Here is a 22,482-nt window from a genome sequence, read left to right on the forward strand (position 1 = left end):
GATTCCTACTAAAAACATAAGAAAGCCCACAGCCCAGGTTCCCTAAGAAAGGAGATGCATTGCCTCGCCCCCCTGCCAAAAGGCTGATTTTTTTGGGTGGGGGGGTGCGTTCCAGAGGAAACCTTCCCTTATCTGGCTTCAAAAAGGTCAGTCATAGTCATCACAACCTGAGTCCCAAAGAGGCATGAGGAAAATGAGGCATAACAGGTACTGGAAGGAAGAGACAGAGCAGAGACACGCCTATGCCTCTCACTCACCAAGGCTGAGAAAAGTAATGCCCTTTGTCACACGTGAGTCAACACGCCCAAGAGTAGCAGTGAAGGTCTTGCCGTGCCCTGTGGAGAGAGAACGTGAAGCCAGAGAAAGGATGTTAAGAAACAAAGAGCTGGAATTCCACCCAAGGCAGTGACTCCATGACATACTCTCCGCATTTAGTAACTGTGAAACTGACAAAGCAAGTGTCTTTGGAGCCCTAGAGCTCATGGTTCCCTATCATTCTCCAAAAATCAGCATTGAAGGCGGATCACCTGAGTGCAGTCACAAGCCAGTAGTTGTTCTGGGCTTATGTATAAACTTAGACCTTAAAAGGTGGGTTGTGCTGGGATAGAAGGACCTGAAGAAATCTACTTAAAGATCCAAGAGGTGGAGACCAGGTGGCTCATTGGCCCTCGTGCCTCAAGGTTCACTGCCACACTCTTGCAGTCATTAAGGCCCTCAGAGACTTCTCTGAATCACTTAGGAATCTCACTGTGACTCAGAAAGGGTGTTAGACTATCTACTAAGGGCTTCACTCTCCACTCTTCTAACTCTTAATCATGGTTATTAGCTCTTAATAAAACTTTCAGAAAAGTTTTATTTTCTGGCTTTAATCATTAGATTAATCATTAGAAAAATGTATGAAAATGTTCCACAAATATCAGACTTGTACTATTAAAGCATTGATATAGGTCTTCTGAATTTACTTTTACTTTCTTCGTTATTAAGTTATTCAACTCTTTTACTTTAATCTCTAGCTTCTGAAGGTACTATTAGGCACTCCTGAAGAATAAACTCTGGTGTGACCTGGCATAAATTTTTTTTTTATTTTGAAAATTCTAATTTTAAGCAATTTTAACTCTACCCACAGTATGTACTATATAAATACTAATTTTAAGGAACTAAACAAGCGAAATAAATACTCTTTAGTATGGTTCAGGCTAAAACTATTAAAGGGCACTCTGTGACCAACTACAGAGCTAGAAAAGTTTGGGCACTTTACTCCTGTCCCCAAGGCTGACTGTTGACATATCAATTTCTTGGGCCACAGATGTATGAAATGAAATAAATGTATCTTAGGTCTAAGACCTGTTAAGGACCGAGACCATGGAAGCTTTTAAACTAAAACCCTATGTACCTTTGTAAGTTAAATCTATTGGTACCTTTCAGTTAGTAATAATAAAAAATCAAACACACACACTTTGGGCAAATACATCCCTTAGCATTGGTCTACAGGCTTAGAAAAAAGACACAGGTCAAGAAAAAAATGTATTACAAAATATTATTTTAAATGTAATTTAAAAATAATGAGCTCACTTAATATTCATCATTCATGAATTTCTTCAGGAAATATGTATTATATAGGTATACAGATATACAATGTACTGATTGAATTTGTTACAAGGTAATAAGACTTTAAAGTCTATCTACTTTGCTGCTATTTGGAAAAAATGACTATGTAAAAGTAAAAAAATAAATGAAAAGTACCTTTATGAAAGTAAAGCACTGAATACGTGATTTGCTCCCAAGAGTCAAAGTTCGGGCAGTAACATACACACAAACTTCCTAGAAGGAAGAAGGTATTTAGTAAAACTTAAAAGAATCGTAGACAAATAGAAAGTTTCCTAAGCCACTTAACCTTGCTGCCATTCCTTTAGATGTTCTGCCTCAATTTACCTCATAGATTATTCCCAAATTCTAGAAATGGACTATTAACAAGTTGCTAAGAAATTTCAATTCAACAATTACTCAGCACACACTATAAGCAATTTACTGTGGTAGGTTACTGAAGGCTAGGAAAATGGAGAGAGAGAGATTTCTGTATATGAAATCACAGGAACCTAGAGAAGTTTACAAAGCTTCATGAGATTCTCCTTACATACATATACTCCCCTGTGCCCTTTTGTAGCTTGCTTTCCAGCCATTGCTAATAGCTATGGACCTCAGGTTATCAAAAATGTGTCTCCTATTTACAGAAAGTTTCCAGAGTTCTTCTTTATCTAGAATGGAAAGCAAACTGGGGCAACAAGAGCAAGTGTGGTGCGTGTGCCTGTCCCCATCCATATTTGGGTCACTGAGGAGAGCTCCTGGCATAGAGTGGCCTTTCCAGATGAGCCCTGACCACACTCACTCAGCCCACCACTCCAGAACAACCTCAGCCTTTCCACCTGCTTCAATGTGTAAAACTGTCCATCACCTCTAGCAGCTGTCGCCACCTGGACAGACTAGGTAAGTCCATCAATGACCTACAAATGAGGGCATTATGCTTAAACTGATACTTCTATTCTAATGCTAGCATTTATGTGATCACCTGAAATAGGAGATTTCCAGGGTGGAAAGGAACTTGACAAGGAGCCTGGAAACCTGGGTTCTAGTCCCAGAGGGAATATTAACTAGCTGTGTGAATTCAATCATTATTCTACTCAGTGAATTGCAATATTTCCTCTACCATACTCCATTAGAGTTCCTTTATCAAAAATCATGGTAGGAAAAACAAGGCCCATTTTCCCTAAGAAGACTATTTAAGGACATGTTTAAGCATTTCGTTATAATATTTATCCTTTGTGACTCTTTTAATGACTTTTAAGACTGCCATATATTGTTAGAAATTCATTTCATTGCAATATTTTCAACAGAAAACAACAAAAAAGAATAACTTTATCAGACAAAAAAGTAACAATTCTGTTAGATTTAAAATTATTGTTATGCTTAATGACCACACAATGATAATATCTTTTCTTTAAAATTACAGCAGACTCTTTAAGAATAAAATAATGCTATACTAAAGCAGATACAAAAATAGTAATTATAACAGATACAAAAGTCCTCGGTACCACTTTGACTACTTTTATACAGTAAACATACTACCAGCAAAAACCCTACTGGTTTATCCTGTTCTTTTACGTTCTATGATCACAGGCATTTTTAGCAAACGGAGTTAAAACTTCATCCTCTCTAGTAATAAAGAAACAAGAATTAAAACAAGCCACCACATTTTTCCTTTCAAATTAGTGAAGTTTTAAAAATGATAATCAATTCTGTCAATGGAGCAGTAGGAAGAACATTCTCAAATAATAGTAATGAAAGAGTGAACTAGTACAACCTCTCCGAAAAACTGTTTTGCTGAGGATTAAATATATTCACACCTGTTGACCCAGTAATTCTTCTTTTAGGAAACTACCCTGAGGAATGAACGTGAAATGTCAAAAATATAAGGAAGATCATAACCTCCATTCTAGCAAAATCCTCTGCACACCATCCTTTAGAGAATTGAGGTTATCATTTTTCTTGTTTTGAAGAAAGTTAAAGTGAGATGTAGAATGAACTAACCTAATTACATACACCAAGAGCCATATTCAGATCTCATAAGCAAATATCTCCAAATAGTTATGTTGTGGCTTAGTCCCCTCTCCCAATCCCAAAGGGGGAAAAAAAGACACAACAAGGGGAAATGGGCTGTGCACAGGCTCTGCAAAGCTGTCCCATCTCTAGAATTTTCTTTGATAATGGAAATGTTCAATATCTGTGCTGTCCAATATGGTAGCCACTAGCCACATGTGGCTACTGAGCACTTAAAGGATGGCTAATGTGACTGAGGAACTTCTTTTACATTTTATTTAATTTTAATAAATTTAAATAGCCACATGTGGCTAGTGGCTACCCTCTTGGACAGCATAGCTCTGGAGCACTGGTTCTCAACTCTGAAAGTACATTAAAATTACCTGGGCCCACAGATGCCTAGGCTCCACCTGAGATCAACTAAATCAGAATCTCTGGGATGAGATTCAGGCATCAGTATTTTTTAAATTTGCCTGAGTCATATTAATTAAATTCTCTAAGCCTCAGTTTCCTCAGTTGTAAATAAGGAAAACATAGAACCTTCTTCGTATGGTTCTAATGTGAGTGTTAAATGAGGTAATATGTATAAAGCTCTGGCAAAGAAGTTATAGCTGGTCATAAAGGTTAGCTGCTTTATTATTATTATTTCAGAATAATTTTGCCGCTATTTACAAGTTGGGGGAAGTCAGAGTTTGAAAAAACAAAGCAAGCTCTTAATGGCGTATCCAGAGATGTGTAATGAATATTCATCAATGATGAAGATAACATCTCAAAGCTGGCTAGCCTGGGGGAAACCATTTGGACAATGAAAGCTATTATGGACAAAGTTTTCCAAGGGAAATTATCTCATTGTAAAAGGCTCTATAAAATGCTAAAACACAGGCCTAATTCTGGGAACTTGTGAAGGGCAACTCTTGCAATTATATGTACAGGAAGGAGAAGTTACACTTTTCACCCCTCACTACCTCCCAGTAGGTGGTGCACAAGAAAGAATTACAGCCACCACGGAGTTAGAACACACAGGAGAACTCGAAGTACAGCTTCAGGGTTGACTATTGGATAGGGAGTGTATTTTCTTTCCTTCAATTCTTTAGGAGGTCCCTGATTTGTAAAAAATTTATTAGAAAAATCTATACAAACTCATAATGTTAATACATAAGTGTCCTGACATTGGCAGAGCACTTTTGCTTATCACCAACTCTCATGAGCAGCCTCCAGATTTTAACCTCTGACTCCCTGGAAGGTAGCAGATATCATTTCTTAGGGCAGGAAAATTCAGGACAAAGATGCTTTCAAGAATGTAAAAAGTAATGCTGAAAGGACAAAGTAGCTCCCAATGACCAATATGTGACAACTGAACATCCAATGTTATTACAGCATCAGCATTAATGTAAATAGTTGAAATAAGTTGAGTTTGTAAAAAGCTCTGAGTCTACGTATATTTTTTTCATGAACCATGTTTTCTGTTCTTCACACCAGTGGAAAATTAAGCTCCCCATTATAGAGGGAGCCATATAGGGATTAGACTATTTGCTCTCTTCTCCATTCCTACTTTGCTGAAGTAGGTTTGTTTTAACAACAAAGGTTAAAAAGTTATTTCTGAAAAGTAATTTGGGAAATACATGAACTGACAACTTCTTAGTTGAAAAGCAAAAGGGTGCTTCTCTGGTTTATTTCATTGTAAATCTGGAAGCATCCCATTTGAAACAGGTTTATTTTTTCTATTTCAAAGCTGACTGCGAAAAGCAAGGCTCATTTGCTATTCTCCTAGATGTTGCTGAGAAAGGAAAAAACACTCTTTCACATCTCGTGCCGGATTAACCTAACATTTTATTTCTTAAGATATGTCATAGATAGCCTATTTATAAGCTGCTACTGTTCATGAGAAATTCCTATGGGAATAAACTAAGAAGGAATAAAAGCTTCATAGAATAAAAGCCTAAAATGATTATTTATATCCAACAGATTTAAAGTCAAGTACAAGGTAGTTAAGTACTAGCCTGGTCCCACCACATGAGCTCTGGATCCCATTACATCCCACCTTCTAAGCAAATTTGTTCTACTGGTCATTCCTCTCTGCTGTGTATTGTCATCTTTTCTTTTCCACTAAATATCCCGTAAGCATTCAAACACACTAGAGTCCCTACTGTCTCAAAAAATGATATTCCCTAAATCCCACTTTGCCTTTCAGCTGCTGCCTCTCTCATGCCTGCACATGCTGCTAAAATTTTTCAACTCCCACATGACACTTAACCCATCACAATCAAGATTTCACCTCAGTCACCCAGCACAAACTACTCCCAGTAACCTTCATGCAGCTATACCCAATGGACTCCACCTCTCACCACCTACTAACAGTCACTTTCTTTTATGAAACTCGCTCTGCCCTTGGCTGTTATAACACCTCACTTGGTTTTCCTCTTCTCTCCCCATACTTTTTCCTTTTTCTTTGAATGTTCCACCTAACTTTTATATATTTTTTGCTCCCAGATCTAATTCCTAAACCTCTTCCCTTTTGACCCTTTACCCTTCCCACAGCTTCAAATGCCAGCTATGGTCTAACAACTTCCACACTTATTCATCTCCAGTCCCGACTCCCCTTCTAAGCTCCAGGTCTCTTAGTTAACATGTCCAAAACAAAACTCACGATCTCCCTTCCTAAGCCCCACCAAAACCACTGTACCTCAGTAAACAGCACTGCTGTTGACCCATCTGCTTGTGCCAGAAACCTGAGAACCATTCCTCTTCATCTAGTTCATAGCGAGTCTCCTCAGTTCCATCTCCAAAATTCATCACAAACCCACCTAGTTCTCTCTACCTCTACTGCCCATCCCAGATCAAGCCTCATCTTAAATATATGACTACACCTTATCCTAACTGCTCATCTCCCCACTTTTTCTCTTGTGCCCTCTGAACTATTCTTCACACAGCAGCCACAGTGATCTTTTCAAAATACACATCTAATCATGTCACTACCCAATTAGAACACTTCAGTGAAGGACCGTCAATGGACCCTAAAACCACCAGATGAAAAGTTGTTGGGGAATAGGATAGTAATTTAATGCCAAAGTATCACCTCACAGATTACTAACGCAAAGGTTGAAATGTACCTTTACAAGGGAGACAGGCAGTGGTTACCACTTAACCAAATGACCAAACTTAGTGTCACTAACAGTAGGACATCCTTACATTATACGTTTCCTGATCTGGTGCAAATAAAGTTCACAACATCACCTATGAAATATTCTTACCAAAAATGTTTAACCTATGTCTAACAACGCCTTTAGGCCTAACTTCCAACTTACAGAAAATGTAAAGGAAAGAGAAAGAAGTTAAATCTTTCCACAAAGAAACAGTTAGACAAATCCAGAATGTGAGATATTCCACAAGGCAAATAGCCTGGACTCTTCAAAATGTCAATGTTGTGAAAAGAGAAAAAAAGGGACAGAAGATAGGAGGTGGGAATCGGTCTACATTACAATACTGCAAAGACAAAACAACCAAATGAAACGCATGAATCTTTTAAAAGTTATATGCGTACACGTATCTATTCATGTATACGCATACACATAGATACATACACGTGAAAAGGACTTTTTAAAACACAATTATGGAAATTTGAATATGAAATAGTTTACTAATTAATGTAGCTAATTTCTTTCAGTGATAATGGAAATGAGATTATGTAAGAGTATCCTTAACCTAAGGAGATACATGCTGAATTATTTAGTGGTAAAGTATCATGGTGGCTGCAACTTACTTTAAAGATTTAGTCAAAAAGAAAAAAATGCTACCTATTTAAGAGGAGAATGATAAAGCAAATGATAAAGCATTGTGAATGATATGATTATTTAAGTAAAAGGTACATGGCTGTTCATTATATTCTTGAACTTTTCTGTACAATTGAGCATTCTCAAAATAAAAGGTCGTCATAAGGAAAAAAAGAAAAAACTTTAATGACCTTATGACCCTTAAGATAAAAGCTAAAGCCCTTCCAGAGTCTGCAAGGCCCTATGCAACCTGGCCCCTGCCCACCTCTTCAACGCTCTCGCAATACTCTCCCTCTTGCTCACTCTACTTCAGTCACCCTGTTCTTAGTTCATATACCTCCTTCAAGTCTCAAAGGAAATATCATGTCCTGCCCTAAACTCCCCAAGACTTGTTTATAGAGGGACTTACAAGGCTGAGGGAGACCCTGGATGGACAGAAAAACTATAGGATGGATTTTGAAGGAGTGAGGTGGTAAAGGAAGCAATTTTCAGTTTTCATTCTGTAAAATGAAATGTACTGGCTGGACTAGAACATATCTGAAGATATTAGTAGCTTCCATTAAACATCTGTTATATGTTCTCATGGCTTCCTGTAGTTCTCATTCATAAAATGTATTCAAATACTACGTGTGCACTTATTTAACGTCTAACATCCATACTGAATAGTAACGCTCTACTAACAAAGGTTTAGGTCAGTTTTGCTCACCATTGTATCCCCAATACCCAGCACACAGTAAGTGCTCCATAACTGTCAGCTCAATGAATACCACATAATTTGGCTTTAAAGGAAAGCAATTTTAGTCTAAGCGTTACTTAACTGGTAACTGTCCACTCAAGTTGGGATGTTAAAGATGGCTATGAGATTTAGTTATTAGAGTTGATTATTTAGATGATTATTACGGTTAATGAGCAGTTTTTCCACCAGATTCATTGACTGTAATCATACTCCTCTCCACTCATTTTCAGGCATTTTTTTTCCCTCTCTGTTTTCTCTATCTACAATAAACAGGTGTTAAGAGATGGAATATTGTACACTAACAACTTTATGTGAAGCTCTGATTGTCAGCTCAGGTTATAGCATGGCTCTTAAAGCAGCTAAGCACATAGGTTTAGAACCCAAACATCAGTAAGCCTGACACAAAAAGCATCCCAATCATCGTATGCCATTTGTTAAAAATGGAGCAGGTGAGAAAATGTAGCTTGATTAAATATGAATCTATCCCCTCTATTAGAACAATAATACAAAAACTAACTATTAGAACAAGAATCTGACTGTGGCTTCTTTTATACGGACAGAAAATGTATAAAATTACAGTGGAGAATGTAATTTGGTATGTAAATATCCATATAATCACTTATGTAAGAGTGTGGCCCTATTATATTTTATTTTCAAGATCAATATAGCTAAACAATGGCTAAATGTATGGAACTCAAGTATAATTAAGTAAATTGATAAATACAACCCGGTTCTACCTGTATGGTTGGTAAAAACACACAAGGTTGGGTGTTTGGATAATTTCTCTTGGTCTTGAAGATCATCATATCCAAAGTTGACAAGTCTAAGAACATAAATGCATTTACAAATAAGTTCCCTCATAAAGGACATAACCACTATAATTTACCCACAGAAGTAGAGACATGTCCTCAAGAAATTCCAGTAGATAATATATCTTTTGGTTAAAAAAAAACAAACTATGAAAGAGTAATTTTTAAAAATACATGTTACATAAATGGCATGGCCTGGCAATAGAGAAAAATATATATATTCCTTTCAACTTACATTTTTATAAATTTTTTTGATTTTAGAGTAATGCCGACATTATGTTTCACAATGGACAGAAATGAACATTCATATATGATGAAATAAAGGTAGTGAAATATGTCACAGTTTGAGATTACCATTAATTCAAGAAGACTTTCATTTCTTCTGTGCAGTTATGGCCTTGTGTCTATTTTTTCAACAGTGTCTCATGTTTTTACTACATGTAAAATAATCTGGGGGAAAAAAAACCTCGCCTTTTGTGTAAAAAGGAAAACAGGAAAAAAAAGTAAAGCAATAGACTCAGCTGAGCTATAAGTGGATTGACCTGCAATATCCTCTTTGATGGCAACAAGAAAAGGGTTTTGATGTTTGATTCTAAGCGTAGCTCTCTCTCTGACTCATCGAATGCTTTTATTGAATCACAGGGAGAATAGCACTTCCATAGATCAAAATAAATGGAGACGCCCTACAGAAATAGATGACTAAGAAAAATCAATGATTGCCTTTCCATGCAAAAACCCTGCGTTCATGCTTGATAACATTGTTTATATTCCCTATAGAGAACAGAAACAGAAAAGATGACACCCACCCACACACCCACACACCCACACACCCACACCCACACCCACACACAGAATATCAAACTATCCTTTTATCTGCATATCATAGATTAGGTATAAATATTATATAATCATTCTGCCCACAAGTGTCTATAAAAATTAATAGTAATCTATGAGTAACTTACTTGAATCCTGAATCACTTAATGATACGTCCAAGGGTGCTTCAAACTGTCAAAAAATCAGGAGAAAACAAAGTGAAAAATGACATTAGTTAAGTGATGATAGTTCTGGAAACCAGTGCAAACCTGACAACACTGTGCTTGCCTAATGATGAAGAGCTCCTTTAACCAGCATTATCTTCAGAGGATATCCCCCAAGTCCACAGACAGAAAGTCCACTAGGAACATTCTGCAGTTTACATACATCACAAGCTTGATGTGTATTTATTTCTCAAAAGGCAAACTTTGCTTCAGATCTGACTACCATAAATGGGTTTTATAATAAGCCAATTGGAAGGAGTAGACTTTTACAAGACACAGATGATCACGTAAGGAGGGAAGGACTGGGTGTCTTTAGAAAGAGAATGAGTGAGTCCAAAAAAGGGGGTAGAAGGAGTAAATGAAATTCTGGTAATGCTATGATATCAATCTGTATTAGACACCAATATTAACCCTGGTCAAGAAGAATAATAATGTTCTGTCCATCACAGATAAAGATGTTTGCGACTCCTCACTACAAAGCTGGCACTCCAAACAGCTTTTCCAGGAGTGGTTCTAGATTTGTACTGATTGAACTCTACCCTCTCATTGACCTTCTACCTTATACTCAATCCACCATCACATGTTCTTTTCGATCAAATGATGCATAATCACATAAAGCTATCTACTATTAACCACACCTACTACCTCCCACTGATACTCTTACCCATTTTTCTTTAATATGAGGCATTCAGTTAGCAGAAATTTACTGTGTGTGCTCTTCTAATAATCTATATTAATTGCATTTGTTACAGAATTGAAGTCTTGAGATGGCAAGAACTATTTTACTTGCTCAAAGAAGTGACTAAAAAACAAGACCGAGAATGTTAAAATACTGTTTATGATAATAGCTCTCTTTAAAAGGGGCAACAGGTTGTAAAATTTCCTTAGCCCAATCATTATCTGGACTTACCATTAAGCTAAAGTGCTCATCAGCATAAAACTGGATGCATTTTAAGACACTCCTTGATTTCTAAAAAAGAAAACAGGGTGACAAATTAACAAAAAATCAACAAAAACAATAGTTTAAAGAGAGAGAGGGCTTCCCTGGTGGCGCAGTGGCTGAGAGTCCGCCTGCCGATGCAGGGGACACGGGTTCGTGCCCCGGTCTGGGAGGATCACACATGCCGCGGAGCGGCTGGGCCCGTGAGCCATGGCCGCTGAGCCTGCGCGTCCGGAGCCTGTGCTCCGTGACGGGAGAGGCCACAACAGTGAGAGGCCCGCGTACTCCCACAAAAAAAAAAAAAAAAAGAGAGAGAAAAAAGGAAGCAGCCAAAAATCAAACAGTCAGGAAAACCTCTCCATTATTTTTCATCAACTTTTGTCGACTGCCCCATCAATGAAAACGAAGTAATTAATAAATTACAATAACGATAATGTCAAAATTAAACTATTCCCACAAAAAGGAGGGCCAGTGGTCTAGTTTTTACCTTCAGATCAATGTAGTATAATCTCTGCTCTGACATATCCCACTGAGCCCAAACAAAATCTTCGGCTACTCTCTGTCTTGGGAGATGGCCAGAATTTTTAATTACCTAAGGAGGCAAAGAGATTTTAGAAATAAATAACTATTTTAAAGGAGAACATATCTGGGTTTCATAATTATTTTGCTTATTCTATCTTTATAATACATGTAAATACTTCCACAGTTTATTTTCAGTAGCCCCTACCGCCAATACATACACATGGAAAGTCTTTCCAAAAAAGATTTAAGGCATCATTTCATTACTTGCTCCTCACAAACACTCTGCAATAAACTATCTTATTTTTATTCTTAGTTTGGCAGACAGGCTGGGGCTGCTGAAGGCAAGGCCACACCTACCACAAACCAACAGCTGTGCTAACACAAGATTCAGAGCTTCCTGTTCTGGACATAACCCACTCAGGTATCTGCAGTCTGGAGGGCTTTACCACCAAAGGTAGAGACTGTTAGGCCAAGGGAAAACTCAGGCCTGGGAGAGGAGGGTTCTGGGCAATGATCCTAGATCTGCCATAAACTCTTCATGTGTCTTTGGTCATGCTTCTTACCTTTATGTCTTCCACAATGTGCATGATGATACTGCCCATCTCTCAGCAATACTTAACTATTCATCCTTCAAGACCCAACTTAGGCACTGCCTCCTGTAGAAATCCTTCCCTCCCCTCCCAAGATGAAGGCAAAGCTCCCCATCTCTGTATTCCTATGGTGCTTTGGCATGCTTCTATTACAATTACATTTTAATTAATGTTATAAGTCTACCCCAATGAGTATGCACTCTTCTACAACACCTTTACATTCTCAATGGCTTGATTGTTTCTAGCATGTAGAAGTACTCAAGGAATACTTCTCAAAAGAAGGAAAATGAAATAGGGTACGCAAGGGTAAATTGCCAAGGAAATGGTAAGTGTAATACAAGGAATTAAGAACTCACTTTCCTCAAAACTGCTCATCAAGCAAAGGTGATCTGTATTGGGACAGATGAGTAAATAATGAAGACAAGTTGATGTAGAAGAAATAAGGAAAAAAGAGAACATCAGAATGGTCCATAGTCATACTTCAACCTCTCTAATCCTAAATGGGATTTCTCCAATGAGGCTAACTTGGAACTCAAGGGAGGACAGGGCATGCAGAATCATACACCTCTATTTCTTGTTTGCCTAGTTCCATCAAATTTGCTGGAAAAAGATCCAAGAGTACAGTACCTATCTGACTCTTAACTTTGGGGAACCCATCTTGTTTCCATTTTTCTGAAATTGTTTAGGTTAGGGTAGATTTGGGAACTCTCAGATAAAGACCTATACTAGCAAGAACATGATCATTGGAACATGGCAACCAGGTTCACATAGCAGTTCTGTCCCTCTCTAGAGTTTCCTCACCTCTGTGAGTCTAGGTTGTCGTGTTCCCTGTAAACATGGGGATAATTATAATACCACCTCTAATGTGTAGGGATGTTGTGATGATTATGCAGACCTGCACATGGCTTTATGAATCTATAGATCATCTAAGCCTTTAAGAATGAGGGCAGGGGGCTTCCCTGGTGGCACAGTGGTTGAGAGTCCGCCTGCCGATGCAGGGGACACGGGTTCGTGCCCCGGTCCGAGAGGATCCCACATGCCACGGAGCGGCTGGGCCCGTGAGCCATGGCCGCTGAGCCTGCGCGTCCGGAGCTGCGCTCCGCAATGGGAGAGGCCGCAATGGGAGAGGCCACAACAGTTAGAGGCCCGCGTACCGCAAAAAAAAAAAAGAATGAGGGCAGAAGTGCCTCACAGAAGGGCACATGTGGATGAGGGAGTGCTGAGACTGTATTGCTTGGCCAGGAGAATCCTTCCTGGGCTTCTGACAGGTGCCTCCTGGCCTCACTCTCTCTACAGTGTCTCTCATGGCTCCCAACCCCTCTTCTAACCAGCCTGTCCTCTGTCTGTGTCCATTTCCACTTCCTGACCCCAACTTGTTTATTTAACTCTCTCCTCTAAATTCTCATTGCTGGCTTTGGGATTCTGCACCTTGGCCTTTCCTCTCTGGCCTGACCCTTTTCTGACGACTGGCCTTGTCTTTGCCCTGTCATCCACTCAGCCACTAGTGGCCCAGAGCTCCAGCCACATACTTTCTGGTCATTTTCCAGCCAGGCCTCTTGATTTGATGCTTTCAATCATAGATACATAATTTAAAAATGCCATCTCCCATTTCAATTTTGTTCACATAATTTAAAATTAAAATCAGAGAAAGACTATTTAGATGCAGACTATTTAAATATTGAAGGAAATCATTTTAATATCAATAATATATTAAGATCTCACACAAACTGTCAAGAAAAAGACAACCCAGGAAAAAATAGACAAGGATATAACTAAGCAATTCCCAGAAAAACAAATTCACATAGCCAATAAGCAAAGAAGATGCTCAACCTCATCAATATTAAGGGAAACACAACCTCAAATAATAATGATATCAACTTAAACGCATCAAACTGGATTTTTTAAAAGGCAAATACATCGATAACTGGTATGGATAGAGGGAAAGGGTACTTTCATACTTTGCTTGCAAAACTGAAGCGTTACAAGGTTTTTGGAAAGCAATCTGGCAAAATCTGTTGAAGTTTATTAAATGCATATTTAAGTCAACCCACTTATCCTTCCCTGAGGATTTAACCCAAAGAAACACGTGTACCAAACATGTAAAGCTAAAAACATTTGAGACAATTTGTAATGCAAACAAATAAAAGGGGGAACAAAGGCAATCAAGTGAATATCCATCCATGGGAGAACGGTGACAAAACTGTGCACATCCATGCCAGGGACTATTTGTACTTCTAAAGACAATGAACTGAGCTGCCCTAGGGTGCTTGTAGGTAATTCCACAGAGTTGAATGAGGAAGGAGTGAATAATAAACAAACCCCTGGGTGTGTCAGGGGTGGAGATGGGAGACATATAGGTATGGAGAAAACTGTGAAAGGATACACACCAAGTTGTGAACAAAAGTTAGAAGTGAAAAGGCAAGGGAGAAGTAGAAAACAAGCAAAAAAGAAAAGAAAACTACTATATAGAACCTTAGCATATATGCTATGATCCCATTTATTATGTGTATGTATGTGTATACATGTATAAAAATTAGAGAAAAAAGTTATCTCTCTATTTAGAAACCTATACGGATACCCCTGATATATTAAGTAAAAAGCAAAAACAAAAGCAGCAAATTAATATTTATATTATGATTCTATCTTGGTAAAAGCAACTGAATCCCAGTATCTGTACACCTAACCTTGAGCAAGGTACAAGGCATGGAAAAGGTCACACAAGGCTGTCATTAGTTATGTCAGGAGACTGAGATTGGGGGGTGAGGTAGATAGAAAGGAGATAATCAACTCCTTCATGTGTCTTGTATTATTTCACATGTTACAACAGCAAGTCTATAATTGGAAAGACACCAAATAAAGTAGTATGTTTCTATAACAATCCATCTTTAATACTCTAGAAATGCCACTCTTTATGGGAAAAAACTCTAAAGCGAAAGGAATTTCAAATATTTACCACTCTATTTCCATCTTCTTGGGTAACTTGGATATGAAGTTGTTCAATATCTTTTAAAAAAGAAACAATAGTTTAACCTTCATGAAAAATATGAGTACTTTTTTTCACCTAACAGTTGTGAACATTTTTTTATAAAAGCAAAGCAGATTAAACAACTGGCTGAAAAACAGTGTTATCACAGATGGCAATCTCACAAGGCTCAAAACAAAACCCACCTTTCTCCACCCTCCCTTTAAGTCTGTTTCAAGTCCAGCATTTACTCTGCTCCTCAGTATCAACAATACATGAAACATTTAACTCTTCTGCTCCCCTGGGTTCCCTTAACAAGTATTTCCCTCCCCTATACCATCAGTCTTACATAGGGCTAATAAGGGCTCATTTGGCAGGGTTTATCTTCAATTTCCAAATACCCAATACCTCTTTACATGAAAACATCAGATAGAAAACTCATTATGCCAGATATTAGGGGGAGGTATTTTTATAGGGGTCATTAACAGAACTCTGAACACTTTATTGATGTGCAGATGGTCTATTTTTCTCAGTAAGCGATTTAGATTCAGCCATATGTACCTTCTGCTGGTTCTAGTTACAGAAATGTGAGACAGATTATTGGGCAAGAGTATAGGAAGTGAACACAATCCTAACCCCTCAGACTTGTCCTTCTAATTATAAATCAGCACTTTCACCTTATAACATGAAAGACAGCTTACTAGATAAGATACACCAGTGAATTTTGTCCTTTCTCCACCCTTCCCCCGACTTGAAATCATCATTAAAGGATGTCCCAATCTTATCTGCCTCTATCTGAATTTGACCAAGTTAGTAAGTGTCCTCGAGTTCTGCCATGGAATTCTTCTAGCTTCTAATGCCTTTCCCTCTGTCCATCCAAGCCTCTCTCCTTAAATCATGGTTATCCACTGTGACAGACATCTTAAAGAAGGATGGACTAAAGAAGGCAAAAATGACCTGCACAACTGTTCTACAAATATTCTACCATGCGCCCAAACTGGAAATCCATATATGCAGGAGCCCATCATATACTGAAGCAGAGCCTAAGAGAACAACAAGTAGAAACAGAAGGAAAGCCCTTCCACAGGAGTCCTAGGTCTCCAATGGACATCAAAGGTCAGTGGACCCTCAGCACTGGCGAGTGGACAGCTAGAAGATTCATCACGCCCTTCCTACGCTTCACTGGGAGATGCACCGTTCATGAAGTCCTCAGGATATACTTACATTTCTCTTCTGAAATCAGTAGCAGATGATTCTCTGGTAGCGGGTGACTTTCAACATGTGGGTAGAGGAACTGTAAAAAGGAAATTGATCAAAATCATAAGCAACTACCTTGCTTACACAATTATTTCAAAAGTTGTGTTTGATCACTGTACTACTACAGACCATAGAAGGGACTGGGAACCACAGAATCGTTTAGGCGAATCACAGTCACACACACACATTACAGATGGAAGCAAGGAAGAAAAGGGAACGCTTTCAGGAGCTCCGTTTTGCAGCGGGGGATTGATCACAGGTCCAACACAATTCATTTAGACAGGCTAAAGTGTAAGCCGTTTCTAGGGATGGTGCTTCCTATTTGGCATATGGGATTCTGAAGCCAATCAGAAACAATGTAAATAACATTTGTACAGAAAGTTCTGTTTCACACGCACCAAAACAGAGTGACTGATATAATTTGTTGTGCAGCTAACCCTAGTATTTAATTTGAGAGCCAAGTAAATGTACTCTCCGTGACAACTTCCAAAGTCCCACATCCAAGAGAAAGAGCAAAACAGAACCAGGGACTTTCCAGGAAAGGATAGTGAATCACAGTGTGGCAACTGGTGGAAGATTTACCTCAAAGCACAGAACGACTGCCACTGGGAAGAAAAGGCTTGATCCCCCCGATGCCTCCTCCTCTGCGCCCACCCTTATTTGTCAGCCCACAGGACAAAGCAGGCAGCCAGAAACACAAGGCCTGACACTGTCAGCTGTGATAATGAGGGAAAACTGGCCATGGGATAACTCCAGTGACTTAATTCTTTCATCATCAAAAGGGTAACTATAAATCAGCACTTTCATTTTGCAAAATGAAAGACAGCTTACTAGATAAGATCCACTGGCGAATTTTGGGTTTTCCCTCCAAACTTTAAAGCATACTGAAAGAACATAACTTTTCATGTCCCTGTTTTAAAGCCTGCAGCCTCTCTAAAGACTAGGAAAAATTTTGACAAAATATATTACCTGGTGTCCTAACTTTTCATAATGACAAATTAGAAATAGAACTTGTCAACTTTTTTAAAAATTAATTAATTTATTTTTATTTTTTGGCTGCACCATGCGGGATCTTAGTTCCCGGACCACGGATCGAACCTCTGCCCCCTGCAGTGGAAGGGTGGAGCCTTAACCACTGGACCACCAGGGAAGTCCCTAGAATTGGTCAACTTTTACAATTGCTTACAGTCAAGTTTCCCTTTCAGAAAAACAAAACTTTAACTATATACCATTCTTCACAGCAAAAAGCTCAAAACTGTAAAATAGACAGGAATGCAGAATTCAGCTACCAGAATAATATAGACCTTATTACCTGCTGATTTGTGAAATTGTGCACATCAAAAAGGATACTTTGGGGACTTCTCTGGCAGTCCAGTGGTTAAGACTTTGCCTTTCAATGCAGGGGGTGTGGGTTCAATCCCTGGCCGGGGAGCTAAGATCCCACATGCCACTTGGCCAAAAAACCAAAACATAAAACAGAAGCAATATTGTAACAAATTCAATAAAGACTTCAAAAATGGTCCACATCAAAAAAAAAAATCTTAAAAAAAAAAGTATACTTTGTGTACTGGGGTTGAGGAGAAGCAATGATGAGTGACACCACATAGATAATGGAAGAGCAAACACTCAGTGCCTCAAAATAAGGAGAAACTACAGATTTGGCCTCCCCTGGGTCTACAGAGGTGGCCAGGCCCTGCTGCCTTAGCACTGTGACCTGGACTAAGGTGCTGACCAGTTCTAAACCTTTGCCTGGTCTCTGTGAGGCAATCAGTGAAAATGTAATTTTAAAAGTTCCATTCAGGTGGTGGTTGTTTTTCTTTCTAATTTGAGGCAACCCTGAAGCAAGGCCTAGAAGTGAGAATATACACAGACAGGGTTCAGACAGAGCTCTACAAAAGTGTGCAACATTTTTTGGGGTTTTGTTTTGTTTTGTCTGCATTGTGAGTAGGAATCTATATAGATTAGATTATATCATATTAGAAAAATATTTATCTTGTAAATATCGAGCTAGACTCTGATTATTAATATTCGTCGATGGAAGGTATGTACTACAGGCATGTAGACGAATGGGTAGTTACCCAATGGAACTATCTGGAAGATGCAATCATGCTGGTGGGGAACTCTCCAAGGATCCCAGATTGGGATCCAGACCCCACTCACTACTGTCTTGCTGAAGTTCCTCCATGAAGGGGGTCAAAGCTGCACATGTAGACTTAGGGAAATGTACTACTGGAAATCATCACGGACGTTCTGGTAAGAAAAAGGAGAGAGATCGCAGGGCAGGGCCAAACTCCGTGGACAGTGAACAGCGTTTCTCTAAAGGAGAGCAGAAGGGAGAGAGGAAGAAGGTGGGGATTTGCCATGGATGGAGGTTTGGAGGAGTTTCTCTCTCCAGAGGCCTAAGCCTGAGGAGCAGGGAGCAGGGCTAGGAACTGAGACGGGCCCACAAGATTAGTGTGGGTCTACTTCATGTGGGTGGGGACTTTGCTTTTGGCCTACAGATGACATCATGCATCCTGTACTTTTAATTTTTTTGAATTAAGATAAAATGCACATAACACAACATTCACTATTCACAATTTTCACTATTAAGTATACAATTCAGTAATTTTTAATATATTCACAATGTAGTGCAACCATATACTTATAAAAACTTTTTCCTTCCTCTACTCGAATTAGCTTTTAGTTGTCCTCATCCTTCAATAATATCTCCACTGCCTACACAGCCCTGGATAAAAATGCTAAGGAAACCAAAGTAACAGGCCAGGAAAGGGAAGTGTCCCACAGTCAGCCCTGCACTGATGACAACGTAAACAGGGTGGCTTCCTGGGGGAGGGAACGCAGCTTAGGAGCTCCACACCAGGCCCTGTCTGGCAGGGAGCAGCGGCCCACAGAGACACCAGGAGTGGTGGCGAAACGCACCACTGTAAGGACTGGCTGACAGTGGACGACTGGGCACATGAGAGACAATCCCCTCTCCCAACACACACTGCAAGAGGGAGACCCACAGCCAGAGGCTGGGAGTGGGTGGGGGGAGGGAGAGGCTACACAAGGCAATTGTGCCTCAACCCTGCATGAATATGGGTAGTTGATTCTCGTTCTCTGCGGCAGTTATGTTCCATAAAGTCACCAAAAACACTGAAAACTGAACCATTGCTCCCAAGGGAAATACAGGGATAGGAACGTGTGAACCTCTAGTTACAACATTTTTGACAACAAATTAAAACAAAACTTGGTCTAATGTGTGTTCCTGTTTAAAAGACACTTTATTTCATATATGCTGTTGATTCGCTAGCACTGAACTCAGTCAACAGTACTATAAGCTAATGTCTAAATGAAGTTTATCTAATTAACACACGTGTTCTCTGAAAAGAATAGCGCAGCCTTCTTGCACTTAGGAGCATGAGACAGCACCTCAACAAGGCACTTGGGGGACATTTTAAACAGCGAAATCACCAAGAAAAGCCAAAGAGTGTGAAAAACATGGCACTAAGTTGACTGTGAAAACAACCTTTGTTTGCAGTCTGAGAACTGAATCAAGAAGGCAGTGTCACCTTGTTCTACCTCATCTGGGAACATGTGCATCAGGTGAAAATTTTTTCACTGCTTTGCCCCTGTCTGCAAATGACTGTGAAAGCACCATGAGTATTGATTTTGGGGTAACAAATAAATTTTAGTGGGTAGTAGAATTTGCAAATTCTATGTGCAAGTAATGAGAATTGACTATATCTAGTCTACTTGTGTTATACACACAGTGCTTCTGCATCGATTCATAGAGTTGATAAATTCAGGGATTAATTATATCATTTAATCATAGGTATTTAATCTGTCAACTCTATGAACACATTAGATAAACCATTTTTAAACTTCCTTTAAATGTGTTTTGATATTCTATATTTTATCATGTAAAAACATTATAGTACTATTAGACAAACCATGATATAATAGAGACAGAGAGCTAGGTTTGAGTTTTGATTTTCATGTTTGCAAAGGAAAAGCTGTTAATTCCAGCCATACTCATTCACTGGATTGCTTTGAGGAAAATGTGATAATGTGTGTGAAAGCACTTTGTAACACCACTGCCTATAGGTTTCATGCTTTTTGATTAATGAGATAAATGATAAAGATATGCTCACTTACCTGTACCCAAATATAGCTATCCACTGCTTTTAGAACCTTCACATTGTTAATGGGGTGGATCTCGACCAACAAAGTTAAGCACCTTGAACCTATAATGTAAAGGTCGCTTTTAGTAGCAAAGTCCAGAATATCACAAATTATCTCCTCCACATAGGTCTGAACTTTGGAAATGTAAAATGTATTACTTACTGTATTAGCTACTCCACAAACAAAAGTATTTGTCTTAAAATTGACTTTGAGACTTCTTAAAACCCAAACTTTGAGACTTCTTAAAACTTAAAGAAAACATCATTGGACTTCCCTGGTGGCGCAGTGGTTAAGAATCCGCCTGCCAATGCAGGGGACACGGGTTCGAGCCCTGGTCTGGGAAGATCCCACATGCCGCGGAGCAACTAAGCCCGTGCACCACAACTACTGAGCCTGTGCTCTAGAGCCCGCAAGCCACAACTACTGAGCCCGCATGCCACAACTACTGAAGCCCGCACGCCTAGAGCCCGTGCTCCACAAGAGAAGCCACCGCACTGAGAAGCTCGTTTGCTGCAACTAGAGAAAGCCCATGCACAGCAACGAAGACCCAACGCAGCTAAAAATAAAAATTAAATTAAATTAATTTAAAAAATATATATATCATAAAGGAGAAGTCAATGTACACGGAATGAGGAACAAGTTCCTACCCATTCCTCAGCCATTTTACCATCACTTCACTGGCCCTCTCAGCTTCTAAGTCTAAACAAATACAACTCAGTTCAGTGTCACTGCAATTCTGCAGCACAGTGGCAAATATTGTTCGCGTAGGAAAATATAAAGATATTTCTGATGCATGAATGTGTTACGGTTGACAGCAATTAGGACAGGGGCTTGGCCTCCCTCGGGAAGGGTTGCAGAGCTGCATGCATAAAGACTCACTTATTTCCTCAGTGCCACATCTGAGCTAATGTCATAAAAGAAAGCAATTAGGAGGAAGTGTTGGACACAGGCTAGAATGGGGATATCCAAATTTAGGCCAAACGTTCCCCTTCTCAGAAAAGGAGTTGCCTTATATTTGAGTCCTTATAATGACTAATATTCTCAGGTGCTTTCTCGGTGACTTTATTTATTTTTTTTTCATATGCATAAAACTATTTTTAAGTCTTGTGAAAGCCAACACATTGTCATTTATTTTTTAGTTGAATTTTATTTTATTTATTTTTATACAACAGGTTCTTATTAGTTATCTATTTTATACATATTAGTGTATATATGTCAATGGCACTCTCCCGGTTCATCCCACCACCCCACCCCCGCTTGGTGCCCATACGTTTGTTCTCTACATCTGCGTCTCTATTTCTGCCTTGCAAACTGGTTCACCTGTACCACTTTACTACATTCCACATATATGCGTTAGTATGAGATATTTGTTTTTCTCTTTCTGACTTGGTGACTTTATTTTGAATAATAATTTACAATTTGGGGATGGTGCAGCAGCCTGGAATTGAATCAGTACCAGTTTTCACTATTTTCACTATTTAAGAAAGTAACCTAACAGCACTGCTTTATGTTAAGAAAAAGGAAAAAAAAAGGCAAAGAATATAAAACAATTTCTGGGATATTGCCTCACAATTTTGAGGACTGGATATCTCTGTAAACACACCTTTTTAGAGATTACTAAAAAAGCAAAGCAGTGAGTGAGTTATTATGTGGGATCACAAATACACAACGACAGAACAAATGAAAAACACATATTGCTTGGCTGACGGGTACTTGTAGCTTAGAATAAAAATCCAGTGACAGGATCATTCACAATTCAAAGGGGCTATATTTCTAATAACTGGGACAAGGTAAAGGTGAGGTACTTTGGGAATCTGCTTGATGACTCAAAAAATGGCTCTAAGAATAAGAGAGAGATTGGTGTCAAAGATACCTGTGGAAAAAAATAGAATAAAAATGTTCTGTGAGAATGAGAAAAAAAGTAATTTTCCTTATTATGTTGTTTTAAGTGTATATAACTAGTTTAACATAGTAAATAGTAGAAGCTGATATTTGACTGTTTCATCTCTTGCCCTAAAAGCTTTTGGGGGAAAAAGATTTCTGGGGGGCAGGCAAGGGAATCGTCTCATTGGATAAATAAGGAATCACTTTCTACTT

General features: G+C 38.9%; 1 protein-coding gene across 1 annotated transcript in view; it reads right to left on the minus strand.

Annotated features, from left to right (window-relative positions):
* Nucleotides 1-22,482, minus strand: part of GSAP (gamma-secretase activating protein) — an 89,162-nt gene that overhangs the window by 47,455 nt on the left and 19,225 nt on the right. The window contains exons 6-14 of the mRNA XM_060020310.1: nt 20,359-20,447; nt 16,186-16,255; nt 14,953-15,002; nt 11,375-11,479; nt 10,858-10,917; nt 9,872-9,915; nt 8,838-8,923; nt 1,744-1,821; nt 258-335 (exon numbers count right to left, since the gene is read on the minus strand). Coding sequence (XP_059876293.1) covers nt 258-335; nt 1,744-1,821; nt 8,838-8,923; nt 9,872-9,915; nt 10,858-10,917; nt 11,375-11,479; nt 14,953-15,002; nt 16,186-16,255; nt 20,359-20,447 — 660 coding nt within the window. The remainder of the gene's footprint in view (nt 1-257; nt 336-1,743; nt 1,822-8,837; nt 8,924-9,871; nt 9,916-10,857; nt 10,918-11,374; nt 11,480-14,952; nt 15,003-16,185; nt 16,256-20,358; nt 20,448-22,482) is intronic.

This window comes from Delphinus delphis, chromosome 9 (genome assembly GCF_949987515.2).
Source record: "Delphinus delphis chromosome 9, mDelDel1.2, whole genome shotgun sequence".
NCBI classification, from domain to species: domain Eukaryota; kingdom Metazoa; phylum Chordata; class Mammalia; order Artiodactyla; family Delphinidae; genus Delphinus; species Delphinus delphis.